Source organism: Serinus canaria, chromosome 19, assembly GCF_022539315.1.
Source record: "Serinus canaria isolate serCan28SL12 chromosome 19, serCan2020, whole genome shotgun sequence".
Lineage (NCBI taxonomy): Eukaryota > Metazoa > Chordata > Aves > Passeriformes > Fringillidae > Serinus > Serinus canaria.
In genome coordinates, this window is record NC_066332.1 from 5,219,658 (window position 1) to 5,238,955 (window position 19,298).

Sequence of the window (19,298 nt, forward strand, 5' to 3'; positions counted from 1 at the left end):
CAGCTATGACCAGAGGCTGGCTGAAGTGGACATCCAGGGGAGCATGGCTTATGCCAAAGCCTTGGAGAAGTCTGGGATCCTGTCTAAAGCTGAACTGGAGAAGATCCTGGGTGGCCTGGAAAAGGTATTTCTTCCCTTTAAAAACTGTCAGGAGAATGAATGGGTCCTGACCTGAGAGCAGCCTCCCTGGATTTAAGAACTGCTGTGGCTGACTGGTGTTTGTGCTGTTTGCAGATCTCTGAGGAATGGTCCAAGGGAGTCTTTGGTGTGATCCAGACTGATGAGGATATCCACACTGCCAACGAGCGCAGGCTGAAGGTTTGGCTCCTCCAGCCTCTTGTTCCTGACATTAAGGGCTTGTCCCTCTGTCCCTCTGGGAAATCCCTTTAGAGCTGCTGGCACTGAACCCCTGGGGCACAGCCAAGGGTCTCCAAGCCCCCTTTTGGGGCGCTGTACAAGCCCAGAAGCCAAAGCTGCCCTTCCCCAGAACACATCCCATGGTTACTCACAGGATCCTGGAACTGAGTCCCTTCCAGGCAGGGAGATGTGCTCCTGTGGATTGTCCTGTTTAGAACACAGAGATCCTGACAGAGATCCTGCTCTTGTCCTCAGGAGCTGATTGGAGATGTAGCTGGGAAGTTGCACACTGGCAGAAGCAGGAATGATCAGGTATGGACAGAATTTTTTCTTTTCCTTCTGTGTTCCTCCACCTCAATTCTTTAATTGAATATTTTTATGCTGTCTCTCTCATCCCTTACACACTCCAGCCTGTATTCCCTTTAAATTAAAGATGGCTTTAAACTAATGATGGTGCAGTGACTCATCCACCCAGGGGAGTGGGAGCTGCAGGGCTGTATCCTGGTGGTAAAAGGCCACAAAATTCCACTGACATCTCTGAAAATCTCCAGAACCCCTGACTCTGCTGGTTGGGTGAACTCATCTTTCAGGATCAGGATTCTCAGCTTGCGTTGGTTGGGAATTTTCTGCTTCAAATTTAACAATATCTGAGAAGTCCACTGAAAATAACGGATTTTGGTTCTGTCCATGGAAAGCAACAGCAGCTTTCACAAATCAGGGACCAGGGATGCATCCCACAGGAGGAAGATTTCCCTTCTCATCACACAGAACCAGGAGGGGATAATGGTGCCAGGGGGTTGTGCTGAGCAATATTTGGTCACTAAATCTGTCCTGTTGTGCTTGGCCTGGCTGTGGCCAATCCCCCACAGGTTGTGACTGACCTGAAGCTGTTCATGAAGAATTCCCTCTCCATCATCTCCATGCACCTCCTACGGCTCATTGAGACCCTGGTGGAACGTGCTGCCATGTGAGTCCTTTCCCTCAATCCCTGTTTTCCACAACTTTGGCCTTTTTGGGGCAGGACACTCCTAGGCTTGTTGTGTGACTGTGCAGCTGCAGGATCTTCTGTGCAGGGAGACCTGTCCCTGCTGCTCACCTCTGTCCTCTCCCTCCCAGAGAAATCGATGTGATCCTGCCTGGCTACACCCACCTGCAGAAAGCTCAGCCCATCCGATGGAGCCAGTTCTTGCTCAGGTGAGCACCTCCCACCCTCTCCAGCCTCGGGGCCCTGCTCTGCTGAGGGGACAGCCAGGGCTGCTGCCAACCCAGAGGGAGCCCTGCAAATCGGAACAGGAACTCCCTGTGTGGCTCTGACCAGCTGGGGATCCTAACATGGATTGGACAACTCCCTGTTCTCCATCCTTGGGCCATTCTCACTTCCTGCACTTTCCATTTTCCAGCTTCATCTCCCTGTTTCATCTCTCTTGTCCTTCCCCAGCCATGCTGTTGCTCTGACCCGTGATTCTGAGCGCCTGGGAGAGGTGAAGAGGAGGATCAATGTCTTGCCTTTGGGAAGGTAAAGTTTATTTTTTATTGTCATCTTCAGCCCTCACTTTGCTCTGAGATAAAGACAGATCTGTCCATCCCATGAGCCACTGGGGTTTCTGTTCCACAGACACTGCAGCCCAGGTTGCCTCTACAAAGACTCTCACCATAAAAATATTTATTCCTTCTTGAAAATCAAGGATTACAAGGCTTACATTAAGAAAACCTTCCTGTTTGGGAGGAAAAATCTGGTTTAGTCCAGACTTCAGGGTTTGATGAGCCTCAGACCACACTGTGAAATCCAAGTGAACTGGGGGAGGGAAATCTTCAGAGAGGTGTCATCACCAGAGCTCAGTTTTGGTCAGATAGCAGTTTGCATATCATAGGTGACTTCTGGTTTTTTCTTCCCTGGCAGTGGAGCTCTGGCTGGAAACCCTCTGGGAATCGACCGAGAGCTCCTGTGCAGTGGTAAATGTCTCCCTGGGACTACTCATAATAGCTGGGATTTTGGGAAGCATCACCACATCATCCCAGTGTTATTTTGGATGTGTTGCAGCACTTGAACAAGGGGGTGGAGGGCAATGAATAGATACAAAGTCACCTCCTCTGGGGCAGCCTGGTGCATTCACGCTCCTGTCAGGGCCACTGTGACCTCCTGTGTCCATCCCCTTCCTTGCAGAGCTGGACTTTGCTTCCATCAGCCTGAACAGCATGGATGCCGTCAGCGAGAGGGACTTTGTGGGTGAGCACAGCCAAAGCTCCCAGCACGGGGGGAAGCAGCTCCTTCCTTAATCAGGGATTGAAATCCATCCCTAGGATGTAAAGCCCCAGTCAGGGCTCCCTGGCTTGTCCAAGCACCTTTTCCCCTCCTGATTTCCTGCCTTCCCTGCAGTGGAATTCCTCTCTGCTGCCACCCTGCTGATGATCCACCTCAGCAAGATGGCTGAGGATCTCATCATCTACAGCACCAGCGAGTTTGGCTTCCTGACCCTCTCTGATACCTACTGGTAGGTTTTTGGTCTCTGGGGAGGGATTCTCCTCAGCTCTGCCCCACTGAGTGAGGCAGGGGTTGGGCTCTGTCTGTGCACCAGGCTGACCCAGCACCAGGAGCCTGGCACAAAGGCAGCCTCAGGATGAACATTCCTCAGCAATGGTCACTTAATTCTGATTCTCTTAACTCAACCAAGTCTGTGTTCAGCCCAGCACTCTGTCCAGGAGCTGCTAGCAGAGAGAACTTCCTCCTGTGCTGGGAATGCTGCCAGAGCCCCTCCTTGCCTGGCTGGGTTTGCAATCCCAACAGACTCTTTGTCTGCAGGGTGGCACAGCCACAGCCCTCCCTCCCTGAAGTCACACTTAGCCTGGCCTGCTGATATGACCCTGGAGGGGGAGTCCCATTTAAAGTTTCCCTTTGAGAGGTGGGACTGTGTGGGAGCTCCAGACAAGGTGCAGAATCAAAGAGCAACTCAGTCAGTTCACTGATTTCCTACACCCTAAACAGGAGTGCAGTGAAGAGGGTCCTACATGTTGCTTTTGTAGGGCTGGGAGAGTGATGATGTGTGTGTATGGATGACGGTTTTGCTCAGCAGTGCACTCCACTCATGTCCCACCCAGCACTGGCAGCAGCCTGATGCCTCAGAAGAAGAACCCCGACAGTCTGGAGCTGATCCGCAGCAAAGCCGGGCGAGTGTTCGGACGGGTGAGCCCCAAAAAGGAGGAGGAGGGAGAGGAAACTGCTCCTGGAGGGGCTGGAGAATCTCCTTTTTCTTGCCTTTGTAAAGAGCTGTGGGTTCTGGAGCTGCCCTGGGGCTGTGCTTTGCTCTGTACCTCACTCCCTGCCTCTCCTCTTCCCTCTGCAGTTGGCTGCAATTCTGATGGTTCTCAAAGGACTCCCGAGCACCTACAACAAGGACCTGCAGGTAGAGCCCTTCTTCCTCTCCACAGCATCTCTCCTGCTGGCTGGAGGAGTCAGCAGAGCTGGGCTGCTCAGCCTGGGGGGTTTTGGGCTGCACCAGGCTGGCTCAGAGTCCATTTCCATCCCTGTTCCAACACAGGAGGACAAGGAGGCTGTCTTTGATGTTGTAGACACCTTGAATGCTGTGCTCCAGGTGGCCACTGGAGTGATTTCCACCCTCCAGGTAAGGGTTCTTCTCATCCTCTCACTATTCGACATTATCATGGTGGATATTCTGTGAGTAACACAGCTCCAAATCATTCCCAAATAAAAACACTTCAGTGCCTCACCCACACTGCTCATTTTGGTCCCCTCTGCCAGATGCCCAAAGCATTCTTTTAGAGCTCCAGATGAATTCCCCTCACCCTGCCACTAACATGCCCCAAGGAGGAGCTGATGGTAACGTGTCCCGGGGATCCTCCTCCTGCAGATCAACAAGGAGAGCATGGAGAGGGCACTGAGCCCGGAGATGTTGGCTACTGACCTGGCTCTCTACCTGGTTCGGAAGGGAGTAAGTGCCAGAGGGAGAACTGGAGCTGGGATTTCTTTGGATGCAGAGGAACTGAGCTGAGTCCTCTCTGCTCTGTCCCCTTCCCCCTGCAGATGCCCTTCAGACAAGCCCATGTGGCCTCTGGCAAGGCTGTACAGCTGGCTGAAACCAAAGGCATCACCATCAACAATCTCAGCCTGGAGGACCTGAAAAGCATCAGGTTTGTAGCTCTGTTATTTCACTTCCCTGCACAGGCAGGGCTCAGCCTCCCTGATCTGCCTTCCCCAAAGTGCCTGGGCCTGGCAGCACCTCAACATCCTCCTGTCCTGAATATCCCAGCTGCTCCTGCTGGGGCTGAAACACTGGAGGGGACAACATCACCTCCATGCCACTGCAGCAGGGTGGAATGGGCATGGGCAGGAGCTCTTGGCAAGGGCTGGGAGACACCTCTGCCCTGAGCAGGAGGCCCCCAGGGGGCTTTGGCTCTGAAGTTCCTCGGTGTCCCCTTGGAGCTGATGTCAGGCAGCAGAAGCTCAGGAGCGTTTCCCCTGGGGAAAAGGCTCTGCCCTGACTCCCTAAGCCTCTCCACAGGCACTGGGCACGGGGAGCAGGCCAGAGCCCCCTGACAGCCCCTGTGCCCCCAGCCCCCTGTTTGGCAGCGACGTGGCGCAGGTGTTCAGCGTGGTGAGCAGCGTGGAGCAGTACACGGCCGCGGGCGGCACCGCCAAGAGCAGCGTCTCCGCCCAGATCGAGCAGCTGCGGGAGCTGCTCAAGAGGCTCAAGGAGCAGGCTTAGAGTGTGGGGAGAGATCCCGTGCCTGCAGCAGAGTGCCTGTGCCACTGGTCTGGAGTTAATAAACACTGGGGTGTCTGTAGTTCACTGAAATCCTGCTCTCGTGTCTTGGTTCTTCAAGAGCCCACCCTCCCTCTTTTGCCCAAGAAGCCACCAGGGCTCCTTTTGCCATTTCCAATAACTTTTAACCTTCACACTTCAACAAGAGATTCTGAAAATAAATAGAAGTAAGCAAGCAGGCAATAAAGAAATGAACAAAATCAGCAAGCAGTAATAATAAACCTAAGCTGCACTTAAGGGGACGTTTAGGTTGGACATCAGGAAGAATTCCTTCCCAGAACGGGTGACCAAACATCAGAATGTGTTGGGCAGGGAGGTGGAATCACCATCCCTGGAGGTGTTTAAGGGAAGAGTTTATGTGGCACTCAGTGCCCTGCTCTGGGTGCCAGGGGAGTGTTGGGTCACAGGTTGGACTTGGTGACTTCAGAGGACTTTTCCAACCTAAATGATTCTATGACAAATAAATAAATAATATAAATAAATAAGCAAATGTAGGCGATAAATACATTTAAACACGTAAGTAATAAATAAGACGGAGGGGAAGGGAGGGACCACTCGCCTCTCGATGAAATCCAGCGATTCAGGACAGAGCCTGAAAGTTCCTGGAGGCCCCTTTACACCAGGACACTCGTGGCTTTGTCCGGAGGCGACTGTGGGACAGGACCCGGTCCCTGTCGGGCTCTGCAGTCGCTCATCCTGCTGGGGCGGGACCGGGATCGTGACAGAGATCCGTATCGCGACCGGGACCGGGACCGGGACCGGGCTCCCCTCAGCCGCGGCGCCGCCCCTCTCCCTCAGCCGCGGCCCCGCCTTTCAGCCCCGCCCCTTTCCCTCAGCCCCGCCCCTCGCTCAGCGGGCCCTGCCCACAGCCAAGATGGCGCTGGCGGCCTCAGGCGGCGGCGCGGCCGGTCCGTGCACGCTGCCGGTGCTGCTGCTGCTGTTCCTCCCGGGGCTGGCGGCCGGTCCCGCCGGGATGCTGCAACCCCGGGACACCCCTTCCCGCGAGCGCAGGGAGCTCGGCGGCCTCTGGAGCTTCCGCGCCGATCTGTCTCCGGGCAGGGACGCCGGGTTCGCGCAGCGCTGGTACCGGCGGCCGCTCCGGCAGGTAGCGGGGAGCGGGGCGGGCGCTGCCCATGCCCGGGCACGGGCTGCGCTCTTTCCCCTCCGAACCGGGCTCCGGCCCGCTACAGGGACTCCTTTCTTCCTCTTTTCCTCTTTTCCTGCCTTCTTCCCCACCGGGCTGCTGCTTTCCCCACGCTGACCTGCCCAGGTTGTTCTTGAGGCAGTTCCCAATTAGCAGCTGACCCTGCCCAGGTTGTTCTTGAGGCAGTTCCTAATCAGCAGCCCCTGATGATGCCCCGGTGCTGCTCCGAAGGCAGACATCCTTGGAATGAGCCCCGTTCGCCTCCAGGTGGCTCCTCCAGGAGCCTTGCACAGCGCTGAGCTTCCAGCAGCACAGAATCAGCACAAATGTACCTGGAAGGGCACCGGGAATTGTTTGGTCCGAAGTTTCAGAGTGCTAGTAGGAAAGTCTTGGTGTGACTGAGATCTGCTTGGAAATTAACTGCATTACCTGACAGAAAAGAGTTAGGGATTTGATGTATAAAATGGATAAGTTGTTCATTATTTCTGCATTTAGCCTTTTGGTCGATTTGTTGCTGGATTGTGGAAGGAGAGAAGAACTGAAGGGCACTGTGCTGCTGGAAGTTTTGCAGAGGAGAGCAATCCTGAACTATGCCCCTTCAAAGAGAGGCTTAGATGGGTGCACTCAACCTGTTTTAGAGCTCAGAGAATCTCTCTGAACGATGCACAGGTTCTGGCCAGCCCAGGCAAGGGTTTCCTGCATCAGATACTAGAAAAATCCTCTTGCCCATCCAAGGATTTTCCCTCTAGGATTTTCTGATGAGGGCACTGGGCTCTCTGCAGTGCCAGTGCTGAGTCAGCCATGCACATGATGCCCACCCTGGGTGCCCAGACCTTCCTCATTCCATTTCCTGAGGCTTCCACAGGAAAGGAGAACTGCAGAACTCCTTTGTGCAATATCCTGAATGCAGAAAGTGCTGAAAATGAACAGCTTGGCAACAGCATCTGGATTCCTCAATATTCAGTGTACTGTGACACTGCCTCCCTCTAATCTTCATATTGGAATAAGCAACTGAATGGATTCTGTTTTTATCCCAAGGAATCTCTGTTGTTTCATGCAGTGAGAAAGGCTGGGCTGATCCCAGACAGTCTCCATGGAGAGAAAAATATCCCAAAATATCCATTACTGCCCAAAATACGATTATTTTGTTACACTTTTACTACAGCTCTTAGCTGACAAACAGCACCACAACCCCCACGTTGCTCTGGAGCTGTGCAGGAGAAAATTCCCACTGAAACAACAACCTGGGCTTGGGTTTCTCCCTTCTCCATTCTGTGATTCCATGATGCCAGGGCCATTAATGGAAACATTTCATTGTACAGCAGGAGGGGGAAAGAAAGGAGCAGCTGTTTCTTGTAGGAACAGGCAGGTTCCTGTGCCTGGTGCTAATTAGGGCTTGTAGAGGAGCTGTGGGAGTTCTCAGCAGTTTTTAAACAGCTTTTCCCAAGTATTTCCCCTTGGCAAAGGCATTGTAAGGCTGTCACTGGAAGGGGACACCTCCAGTAGTAAAATTCCTCTTTTTAAACTCTCTTTTCCTTCCTTTTCCACGCAATTCCTGCCAGACCGGCCCTGTGATTGACATGCCAGTGCCTGCCAGCTTCAACGACATCACTCAGGACCCCAGCCTGGAGAACTACATCGGCTGGGTGTGGTACGAGAAGGAGGTGCTGCTCCCCCCGCGCTGGCTGCAGGGCGATCCCGCCCCCAGGGTGGTGCTGCGCTTTGGGAGCGCCCATTACTACTCCATCGTGGTGCGTGCCTCGGGGGATTGGCCCTGGGCTTCCTAAATTAGGCTGGACTAAAGGCACTTTTGTGGTTTGTTCAGCAAATGCGTCCCTGCCTCGATTGCGCATCCCCTTCTGAGCTCGTGCCTATTTTCCCCCAGCAAGGATGAATTCCAGTTTCTCTAATCATGAAGTTCTGGGATTGGTAGCTAAATATTTCCTGATGAATGGATCTGCCCCACACTGTGACCCTTAGTGACACTTGATGTGACCCAGGCCTAGCTCCCAGCAAAGGGAATCCCTCAAAGATCCTTTGAGGATCAAGAGCCCTGGTGTTCCTCGTAACTGGCCTTCCCTTCCCCGTGCTCTGCTGACCACAAAATCCCAATAAGCCATAATTTTGTGTCTTTCCTTGCAGTGGGTGAACGGGGTGCAGGTGGTGGAACATGAAGGAGGGCACCTGCCCTTTGAGGCTGATATCAGCAGCGTGGTGCAGGGCAGCCCGGGCTCCCTGTGCCGCATCACCGTGGCCCTCAACAACACCCTGACCCCCCACACGCTGCCCCCAGGCTCCATCCAGTACATGGCTGACAAATCAAGGTGAGTTCTGGGGTGTTTTTTACTGCTGGGCTCACCCCAGGGGTGTGGGAGAGGGGGAGTTTGTTCAGCTGCTGGTTCAGAAGTCCCTCCGTGGGGTTGTCTTTATGGTGGATTTGTTGGTGGTGCTGTGAGGAGTTTAAGCTGAGGTGTTGTGAGGAATCAGCAGTGAGTTATTGCATCTGTTTTGTGCCCAGGGGGCTCAGATTGGGTGATTTGCCAAGCTGAATCCAGGGCAGGTTTGAGAAGCTTGGATTCAGCTGGAAGCTGCAAGTACCAGCTCTCCTGAAGGATGAAGATCTTTGTTAATTAACTGCAAAATCCTTCAGTGTAACAGCTGACAGATCCAGCCTGTCATAAAGATCTTAGAGATGATTATTTTGCACTGCCAGCATGCACATCCTGTGTAGTGCAGCGTGATGCAGCCTTGCTCCTGTCTTGCTCACTCAGGTACCCCAAGAACTATTTTGTGCAGAACACCAAGTTTGATTTCTTTAATTATGCTGGGATCCACCGCCCGGTTGTGCTTTACACCACTCCTGCTGCCTACATCGATGACATCACTGTGACCACCACTTCATCAGACAGTGTTGGTAGGTCCAGAGCAGTTACAGCATGGAGGTGCCAAGGGCAGCAGGGAAAACATCCGGCACCAGAATGATTGAATTTGTTTCCTAGTGGCTTTTCCTGAGGCTGAGCTGTCTCCTGCAGTCTCTGATTGTCTTTTGTTTCCTCTGAGCCAGCCATGGTGCAGTATCAGGTGTCAGTGGTTGGCAGCACAGCCAATTCCTTGTCCCTGAGTTTACGTGACCAAGAGGGGAAGGTGGTTGCTACAGGTGATGGCCCAGTGGGAGAGCTCAAAGTCCTCAACCCCAACCTCTGGTGGCCTTACCTGATGCACGAGAACCCTGGATACCTGTACTCCTTGGAGGTAAAGTGGTATTTCCTCCTCTGTGGGTGTGTTTAATAGGGTTAAGGCACTGCCATATGGCCTGTCCTCTGCCCTCTCCTCTCATGGGCCCTGTGCATGTGACCAGAGTGGCTCTGCTAATTAAACATAATCAAATCAAGCTTTGGCAGCTTCTGAAGGGCCTGGCAGGGAGAAAGGCATTTCTGGAGTGTGCTCTGGTCCTTCACACTGAGGATCCAGTGCATCCCCTCTGGGGAGATGATGAGTTAATAGCTGGAGCCTGGGAGATCCTGTGGGAGTTAAGGATCAGTGATGCTGTTCAGAGGCAGAAATCAGGGAGGATGAGCTGCTCTGAGTTTCCAGGGACTCAGGGTCACACCTGGGAGCAGGTGATGTGGCAGTCATTGCCTGGCATCAAAGTGCAGGGCACAGAAAAGGCCTGGGGGGATGCCATGGGGAAAAGGCACTGAAGATTTTTGGGATGAGCAAAAAACATAATCCAGGGCTCATTTTTCATTCTTCAGCTTCCACACCTTGGATTTGTGTTCTTTGTTCAGTCAGCCCCAGCTCGCCCTGAGCAGCAGCAGTGAGGAACAGGCTGTGTGCTGAGGGCTGGGAAGGGATGTGGGGCCAGAATCTCTCTCCCAGACAGGGGAGGGAGCCCTGGGCATCTCTGTGAGGGTCCCTCCTGTTCCTCCCTGGACACACAGGTGAGGATGCAGGCCCAGCTGGGCGGGGCCCTGCTGGAGGACGTGTACACGCTGCCCGTGGGCATCCGCACCGTGCACGTCACCAGCAGCCAGTTCCTCATCAACGGCCGGCCCTTCTACTTCCACGGGGTCAACAAGCACGAGGATGCAGATGTAAGTGTGAGGGACACCCAGGGCCACCTCAGCTCACACCGCCCAGGTGGCACCTGTGCTGCCTCCCCTCCCCTCTCCTCTCACACCCTCCTCCCAGGCTAAGCACTAAGGGGACACCCACACCATGCCCGGTCCTGCCACAGTCCTGCCACCCCTCGGGGCACATGGATGTGCTGGTGGAGACACTGAAGCATCTCCCAGCCACAGCTTTCAGCCAGACGTGCTGACAGTCAGTCAGTCTGCTGTGTGGGTGGGGAGGCCCTGGCAGAGGTTGCACAGCGAAGCTGTGGCTGCCCCGTCCCTGCAAGTGTTCCAGGCCAGCTGGACAGGGCTTGAAGCAGCCATGGCAGGGGGTGGAATGACAAGAGCTTTAAGGTCTCCTCCAACCCAAACCCCTCTAAGACAGGGGCTGTCGGGTTCCCCACCATGGGCAGGGTTGGTGCTGGATCAAGCAGGGAAGCTGTGTTCACCAGGGCTGGTTGCTCTCTCTCCCCCAGATCCGTGGCAAAGGCCTGGACTGGCCCCTGATTGTGAAGGACTTCAACCTGCTGCGCTGGCTGGGGGCCAACTCGTTCCGCACCAGCCACTACCCCTATGCCGAGGAGATCATGGACCTGTGCGACGCCTACGGCATCGCTGTCATCGACGAGAGCCCGGGGGTGGGCATCAAACTGCCGTAAGAGCTGCCAGCACGCCCTGCCCTCGCTCCTCTGCTCCCCTCTCAGCTGCTCCCAAGTGTCCCATTTCTGGTTTTGCACTTCTGTCCTCAGTGCTGATAGTGGAAGTACTTTGTTCTGTTTGGAAATCTCCCCTTGCGCCACCGGTGGTGCCTCGTGATGTTGGGCAAGCCGAGGGCATTTTGCCACATTTTGCCACATGGTTCCATTAACGAGCCCAAACCACAGCCCTGAACTGTGCAGCAACTTTGGGGAGATAGGGCAGATGCCATCCTCAGCCATCCTCAGCATCAAGGTGCTGTGCCCAGAGGCTGAGTTTTCCCAGGGAAATGGATGGATTTTACCCCCTCACCTCCTTGTGTCTTCCAGCGAGAGCTTTGGGAACAGGTCCCTGCAGCACCACCTGGCAGTGATGGAGGAGCTGGTGCGCAGGGATAAGAACAGGCCCTCCGTGGTCATGTGGTCAGTGGCCAACGAGCCGGCCTCAGAGCTGCCCCCAGCTGCTCACTACTTCAAGTAAGTGCCTCTGCTCCTCATCTCTTGGCAGATGATGCTGCTTCTTCCTTTGGGATGGCACAGAGAGGTAGTAAAGGGAGGGTAGGCGTTTTTGGGAACCCTGGAACTGAACCTGTGGATGCAAACTAAAATGGGACTGCTTCACTTGTGGAACTGATGCTCAGAACTGTCCCAACGTGTTGGTTCAGACACACCAAGACTCCACAAAATTACCAGGAGTCCACTTGGTTTGAGTTAACTCTTCTTGAGTTAAGGGTTGAGTAAGACCAGACCTGGTGAGAATGGAATATTCCTTGTTAGCACTGGCAGATGAGTGCTGAATCCTTTGAGATTTACAGCAAAGCTGTAAAATAACTGGCCTTTCATGCTGAACACAAGGTTCTGCAGTCAGTGCTGCTTATTTGTCATGTGGCTTCCCACTTCAAAACCCCTGCTTTGAGTCCCTCCAGCCCCCTTGGTTTATTTCTAAAGAGATTTAAGCTTTGGATAGCCCAGAGGCAGCTGTCCTGGGCAGCAGAGTGTCCCTGGGAGCTGAGGTGCATTAAGAGAGAACTGTGAAGTTTTATTCTTCAGCATGTTCCACCACCCTCCTGCAATGCCAGGGCAGCAGCAGAGCTTGACTCTCCCATTCTGTCCCATCTCCCTCACTCAGGGCTTCTTCAGAAACATCCAGCCTCTGCCTGCTGTGGCACAGGGCCTCGAGAACACATCCCAGGAGTTGTTCAGAAACTTCCCATTGCCCTTTTTACAGCTTTGTCCTCCAGCTCAACTGTCCCTCCTCCTTCTGAGCTGCTGGCACCACCCACATGCCTGTGCTTGGTGTGCTTCCACTCTGCTCCTTTTCGGGTGGCGTAGCAACCACTTGGTGACAGATTTTCTCTTGATTTCATTCAAGCACTGGCTGCTAAATCCAGAGCAGCTCAGTCTGGGGGGTGGAAGGCCAGAGAGCCTGGGGACAGGGGGCTGTGCTGCTCCATGCTGTTGTTGAACTCTTGCTTTACTGTTTGCAAACAGGACAGTGATAGCTCACACTAAAGCTCTCGACCCCTCCAGACCAGTCACCTTTGTGACAGATGCTAATTACGCTCTTGATCATGGTGTAAGTTTGCTTTGTTTTCTAGCTTTTTCTTTCTTTCTTTTTTTTTTTTTAATTCATACATTAAATTTCCTTCTCTTGTCACTTGTTTTATACTCCTTCCCCCCCCCCCGGCTCCTGTCTAAATTTACTGGGGATATTTAGCAGGGAAAGGCTAAAGAAAAAGTACATTTTTGTTTCTAGTAGAAATCACCTTATCCTGTAGTTGTAGTCCAGCTGAAAAAAAAAAAAAGGGTCTGTGAGAGAGAACAATTCTTTGTGTGCAGGATTATGCCCCTGGATTCCATTAATATTGTCATGCTTTGCTATGCCATTGATTGTGTTTACTAATGCTCAGGATTTTCACTTGCAATTAAGCCAAAGCTTAAACCTCTTTAAAATGCTCACAACCCTTGTGGAAGTCTAAAGGAAGGAATCTTTGCTTTAATTCCTGCTTCCAACTGCTCTAGATCTTCTTTGGCAGATGTCTGTTTGTGTTGAATAATCTAAAAGCTCCTCCAGTTCCACAATTAAAGCCCTAGAGCTGGATGAATAACCAAAAGGCACTTTCCTTGGATTTTTGGGCCTTTCATAGCATGGACCCAGGATTTTTAACACCTGTATTTGTTTCCAGGGTAGATCCTTGTACAATAATCACTGCTAGCAGGTGAGTTGGTGCTGCCACACATCCCTGATCCAGGTTTACACTTTGGATTTCTTCTAAAATATTCTCTAATTAGCAGGAATGGCTGCAACTCTGAGGTTTTTCCTCCCCACCCCAGAAAAAAACCAAAACTGATGGCTTTAAATTTGAAGGAGCCCAGCAGGGATCTGCTTTTGGATATCCCATTCCCACTCTGCCCAACTGGAGGAGCTCAGGCAATCAAACCCAAAGAACAGATCTCTCATACACCGATGTGATATTAGAACTTTTTTTTTCTTTTATTACAAAACATGTTAAGAGAACATTGAACAAGTTACATACAACATCACTTTATTTTGAGGGGGCTTTGTGCCCTTTTATCACACTGTCCATGTGGTAGAAATGGCAAATAACTTGCAGAATGCTTTAGTCTTAGTATTGCACCATTGATGCACAAAATTTAGTTGCTAGTCAAAATATTTGACCACTCACTTGATAATCACATTCCAATACTCAAAAAGAAAAAGTACATCTAAATGTACCAGCAAGCCAGAGACATCTTGGAAACAAAAAAACTTCTAACAAACCTGAGAATGAAACGTGTTCATCTTGTCTAACTCTTTGCTGTGACTTCCTAATCTGTAAGAAAAATGCCAAATTAATGCTGTTAGCTTATTAAATTTATCCTTTCTTTTTTTTTTTTTTTCTGGGAAGGAGATTATATTTGGAGAGCCTGAGTGATGGGGGAAACAATTAATTCTATGTGTAATAAACCTGGATTCCATTAATTGAACCCAAAGGAGGATTTAGATTTACAAGAGAAGGTTGAAGTCTGTGCCAAAACACTCTCACCTTGTTTTCTGCAGGCTCCCTATGTGGATGTGATTTGTGTGAACAGCTACTTCTCCTGGTACCATGACCCAGGCCACCTGGAAGTGATCCCACTCCAACTCACAGCCCAGTTTGAGAACTGGTATAAAACCTACCAAAAACCCATTATCCAGAGTGAATATGGAGCAGACTCAGTGCCTGGGCTGCACAGTGTGAGTGTTGTGCTGGAAACAGCTCTTAGGGGGCAGACAGTGGTAACTGGGAGAGGCTGGCACCACTGGGAGATGCTTTAGCTGGGAGTGTCCAGAAGGCTCCAGGGTTGGGGTCCTGCTCCACCAAAACCAGAGAGCTTTGCCACTCTGTCTGCTAAAGAGGACTCCAGAATCTGTCCTTGGAAGTGCTAGAAAATGCTTAAGTGAAAGCAGACTCTGGAGAATGGAGGTTCCTGGTGCTGTCCCATGCAGGGGGGGTGGCACTCCTGTCCCTGTCATGACAAAGGCCACCAGGGGAATTCCCCCTGGGAATACCTGGAGTTCTGTGTTTGGTAATGGTCACAACAGCCAGGTTAATGCAGCACAACTAGCAGAGCAGGCAGCCCCAGAGCTGCTGGTCAGGAATAGCTCTTAGGCAGTGGGAGTGGGGTTGGTTGTGCCCTGAGCCTCTCTCCTGGCTGCAGGACCCCCCCATGATGTTCACTGAGGAGTACCAGCAGGCCCTGCTCAGAGAGTACCACTCTGTGCTGGACAAGAAGAGGAAGGAGTATGTGATTGGGGAGCTCATCTGGAATTTTGCTGATTTCATGACCAATCAAGGTGAGCTTTTATTGATATTCTAAACCTTTCCATCCTCCCTGGGAGTTTAGTGGTTGATGCCACACAAACACTGTGCTAAAGGGTAGGACAAAAGGCCCTCTGTTCACCAGGACTTGTCACAAAATCCAGCATGAGCAGAGCCAAGAGGGAAGGTCCTGCCTGTGCTTAATTCACCCTCTCTCCTGCACAGATGCTCCCAGGAGCATGGGACAAAACACAGGGGAAACTTTTGAGGGACCCAGTTAGTCCTGGCTTTTGGCCACCCTCAGTTCAGAGCTTCAGGCAGCTGTCAGGGACATCTCACTTGCTTCCAGTGTCACCTACAGCTGCCCTGGGAACAGAGCACCTTAAATAATCATAATTTACTTGGTAGAGGTTCAGCAGCAGAGGAGCAGATGCCACACTGGCACACAGCTGGCTCACCATGACACTCCCTCCATCCATTATTAATAGATAAGTGCAGTCACAAAGGAAGGGAAATTCCTTAATTTACAGTGCAGTCCCACAGAAATGAAACAATCACAACTCAGATCTAATAAAGAACCTGTTCTGCCACCTGCAGTGGGCTGGGGTGGTGAGCAGCCAGGGAGAGGGAGGAACAGCACTAAAATACCCTGCAGAGCACCAGGACAGGCATTAGAAAGCTCAGTGATGGCAGTGCCCAGGGAAAGCAGCATCAAAAAGGACTGAGAAAATGCAGACAAGGTCAGACACAGATGCAGTTCCAGGCTCTCTCTGTGTTGCAATTCTTTTCTCCACTTTCCTACGAAAACCACAACAGGCAGAAAGGATCCAGACACCACACAGGACAGTAAAGAGTCACCACCATTTCCTCCATCCAATCTGAAGGTGGAGCCAATCTCCAGTAGACAGAGCTGTGAGCACTGGGCACACCCCAGTTTAGTGCCCCAGCTCAGCAGCTGTAAAACAAGGAACTGCAGCTGGATTGCCCTGTCCCAGCCATGGATCCTGCCAAGCTTCCCTGCTCTACCTGACCCTGCAAAGAAAGTGCAGAGGTCTCTTCCACGTGGCCTGATTTGGTACCTAGATTGTAACAGCTCACTGCAGGGCCTGGAGGAGCCTGGCTCATACATTTCTGTATTTTATAACTTCTCTGCAGGCACCACACGAGTTCTGGGGAACAAGAAGGGAATCTTCACCCGCCAGCGCCAGCCCAAAGCCGCTGCCTTTGTTCTGAGGGACAGATACTGGAAGATTGCAAATGAATCAAGCTGTCTTCCTCCTGCAATAACATCACATTCCCTCTTCCTAAAATGAAAACAGAGGGTTTAGTGGCTGGGGATTATGCTGAACTCGTTATTAAATCTCTCTTTAAATAAGTTTTATGCCTGATTGAAGTCTTGCAAGTCCAATGCTATTTCTAGTCCACCTGAAGTAGTTACTGTGATGCAAGGCAGATCAGAAACTTTTGTTTCCTCTGCCCAGCCATGTCTGGAGGCTTCTTATTTCCAGGCAAGAAAACAAATATTCACTTTCAAGGAGCTTAAGTTAAGAAATCCTGACTGAGGTATCTGTTTATGGCAAAAAAAAAATTACAAATATTACATGATACAACTCAATGCTCAACTTAAAAACAAAATCTAAGTTACTCTAAATGAACATCACATCCCTCTAAAGCAAAAGAGGTTTTCCAGTTAAACTCCCCTAAGAGTTAGCACTATTGAGATCACAGCCAACTGTCCACAGGATTGCAGAGGAGCACAGTGTGCAGCTGCTCTGGCCTGACAGGATGGATGTGTGAGAAATCCTGAGCATTGCCAGCAGCCAGGAAGGGTGTGAGCCACCCAACACACTCCAACAGAGTTTGGAATTCCTGTTCCAGCAGCAAGGTGGAATGTTACAGAGGGAGGGACTACATCAACTCAACTTTAAATCTATTTATTTTACAGTACCAAAACTGCCACTGTCAGACACAAACTGTGTCTAACAGTGCCACTTCCATGTGGAAGGGCTTCCTTCATATTCAGTGTCACCACAGGAAGTGTAGCCCAGAGGGAAATTCTGTTCCAAACCTTCCTGAGAGTGGCCTGAAGCCCTCAGGGGCAGGGCCAGCTGTAAATCCCTGTGCTGCTGTAGTGGTGTCCCTTTAGGCCTGCACACCAGCCTAGGCCAGGCTTTAGCCTGCCATGGATCACACCAGCACTCACAGCAAAACTCTGAATATTCAGTCTGCACTGAAACTCCCCAAAAGCAGCATCACAAGGAGCAGAACAACAAAAGCAGAGGCTGCCCAATGCATTTGGGAAGTTCCAGTTCTGGAGTTTGGCTCCTGGAATTCACAGGTCTGGGTGAAACTGGTGCCATGGCTCCTGCTCTGCAGCTGCCTCTGCCTGAGTGCCTCGGGGAAGTGACCAAATCTGACCATATAAAGGAAACATTTGCTTTTCTCTTGTGTGCTGGCCACATTCTGTTCCCTTCAGAGGTGGTGCACGAGGAACCAGCAGCACCTTCGACCCTGCCCCAGCACAATAAGGACCCTGATGTTCACTGCAGACTCCACAACACTTTTTCTTGTGTTTTTAAGGGAAAAGAAACAACACTACAGCATTCCTCACACCGTGCTAGGCCTAGATTTTCTCTAGAACTAAACCCCCAGAATATAAAACTATGCACAACAAAAAGATGTGTTCCAACACACCATGGTACTGCCGACTAGCAGTCTTTGAAAGTCATTTCAACTTCTCCATCATCCTTTAAAAACTCATTTCCTTCCCCAGTTTCAACAGACCTGACCAAAACACAGATGAGGGTTTGACATTGGTCACTCCTTACAAAGCAGGGCTCAGCTCAGCCCCCCAAAATCTGAGCACACATTTGAGGGTTAATTCCTGCTTGTTCTCAACAAACCCAACCCTGCCCAGCAGCTCCTTCCCCAAATCCAGGGACACTCCAGCACTTTTCCCAGGGATTCTGTGGTCTGTGGGCCCAGCTTTGAGCAGCCCCAATAAAGCAGAAAGTGATCAAAACCACAAGGTTGGGGTATTTTTTTTTGTTTCTTTTTTTGCTTAAAGAACTGTAAACATTGAAAGCCTCAAGTCAACGCTGCTCAGCCTTTACACACAATGCTCAGCCAGACACAAAGCTGCAGGAATTCTACCGGGAAAACTGGGATCTGGGGAGAATCAAGTGCTTTAACCCTTCTACTGCTAAACACACACAAGGTCTTGGGAAAAAACCACACGACTTGGTACAATTTCTAGAAACAGAATTACAGTACTGACATTAAAAACAGTTTCTAAGGCTCAGACTGAGTCCAAAAAGGCCTCTGGTTGGGTTCATTCAAGCTCTTATGTTTGGACTGCATGAATGCAGCATAAGAATGATTGCAGCAAGACATCCACAGGTAATTTCTACATTTATTGTTGTTTGGTTTTTTTCCTTTTTTTTTTTTATACCAAAAAAGTTATGTGCAACAAATAGAATTCGTACATCTTTACATGGTTTTTTTACCTGTTAGCAAAATTGTATCCTAAACCTCCAGTAGAGAATCTCTCAGCCTATACTGAGAAAAGGAACATCTGCCCAATGACTCCATTTTAAATGGGTGTTGGATTTGAAAGCACTGGGAATAAATAGTTGATGGAACATACTCTGCAGAACAAACACCTAATATTTAGGCCATGCTTAACACAGTTTTATGGTAACAGAATACTTCAGATCTTTTCTGGACCAGTTTAAACAACACTGGCAGAACCAAAGCCAAGCTCTGATCTCAGCCCACCTAAATTAGGAGCAGAACTGCCTGAAGCACCTCACCAACCTCCTGGAACAGCTGAGACTGCAGCAGCACAAAATGCCAACCCAGCATTCAGAAACCTCCTCAGCAGAGATCAGCTGTCACTTCAGACCTCAAAGGTGCTCAGGAATGTTTCATTGGCCTCAGTGTCACAAATGTTTCACTGGAAGAAACTTCCAAGAATATTAATTTCCTCCTTGGCCTTAAAGAGTAGCAAGTACCTTACAGTAAGAGGATTTCAGGAATGGTTAATTCCTAAGCAGGGTTTGGGATGAGGTTTTGTTGCCTTTCCAATCCGCCCCTCACTGTCAAATTTCCAACTCAGGATATTCCACGATCCGAAAGGAATTTTGGGATTCTGAGAGAGCCAAAGAGGGGCAGGAAGAGCCCAAATTCAGAACCTCTCTTTGGATACTGTGAATTTTATCCCTTCCCTTCTCCTGAGTGCTGAAACCACAACAAGGATCTCTGCCACACCCCCTGTCCCTTGCCAGCCCAAATATCATTTACCCAGACTCCTCCATCCTTGAGAAATTTTTGGATTTGCCTTTGGATTTGGAAGGATAAAACCAGCATCAAGCACACATTTGCCACCACATTTTGGCTGGGGCAGG

At 50.9% G+C, this 19,298-nt stretch overlaps 2 protein-coding genes across 3 annotated transcripts in view; both read left to right on the forward strand.

Moving 5' to 3' along the window:
- Positions 1-5,168, forward strand: part of ASL (argininosuccinate lyase) — an 8,320-nt gene extending 3,152 nt beyond the window's left edge. The window contains exons 1-15 of one of the 2 annotated variants that reach the window (XM_050981949.1): positions 7-124; positions 235-318; positions 613-669; positions 1,227-1,324; positions 1,474-1,551; positions 1,796-1,873; positions 2,258-2,310; positions 2,522-2,584; positions 2,735-2,849; positions 3,454-3,538; positions 3,699-3,758; positions 3,894-3,977; positions 4,224-4,304; positions 4,397-4,503; positions 4,928-5,168. In XM_050981949.1, the coding sequence (XP_050837906.1) occupies positions 44-124; positions 235-318; positions 613-669; positions 1,227-1,324; positions 1,474-1,551; positions 1,796-1,873; positions 2,258-2,310; positions 2,522-2,584; positions 2,735-2,849; positions 3,454-3,538; positions 3,699-3,758; positions 3,894-3,977; positions 4,224-4,304; positions 4,397-4,503; positions 4,928-5,078 (1,275 nt within the window). In that variant the 5' untranslated portion in view covers positions 7-43 and the 3' untranslated portion in view covers positions 5,079-5,168. Of the gene's footprint in view, positions 1-6; positions 125-234; positions 319-612; positions 670-1,226; positions 1,325-1,473; positions 1,552-1,795; positions 1,874-2,257; positions 2,311-2,521; positions 2,585-2,734; positions 2,850-3,453; positions 3,539-3,698; positions 3,759-3,893; positions 3,978-4,223; positions 4,305-4,396; positions 4,504-4,927 lie in introns of those variants that run through there. The other variant, XM_050981950.1, reaches the window with a different exon arrangement.
- An 831-nt stretch (positions 5,169-5,999) lies between these two features.
- GUSB (glucuronidase beta) lies at positions 6,000-16,268 on the forward strand. The gene is made up of 12 exons (XM_030231110.2): positions 6,000-6,240; positions 7,842-8,030; positions 8,422-8,603; positions 9,051-9,193; positions 9,344-9,531; positions 10,221-10,373; positions 10,871-11,049; positions 11,420-11,566; positions 12,581-12,665; positions 14,151-14,327; positions 14,792-14,927; positions 16,048-16,268. Exons 1-12 carry the CDS (start codon positions 6,010-6,012, stop codon positions 16,203-16,205), a joined length of 1,968 nt encoding a protein of 655 aa, XP_030086970.2. The 5' UTR covers positions 6,000-6,009; the 3' UTR covers positions 16,206-16,268.
- Positions 16,269-19,298: the final 3,030 nt, after the last annotated feature.

Bases quoted from the DNA above. Each gene is read 5' to 3' on its own strand.
- GUSB (XM_030231110.2), top strand. From the start codon at position 6,010: ATGGCGCTGGCGGCCTCAGGCGGCGGCGCGGCCGGTCCGTGCACGCTG. The intron at 12,666-14,150 runs GTAAGTTTGCTT...TGTTTTCTGCAG, and splicing joins ATTACGCTCTTGATCATGGT to GCTCCCTATGTGGATGTGAT. The intron at 14,328-14,791 runs GTGAGTGTTGTG...TCCTGGCTGCAG, and splicing joins CAGTGCCTGGGCTGCACAGT to GACCCCCCCATGATGTTCAC.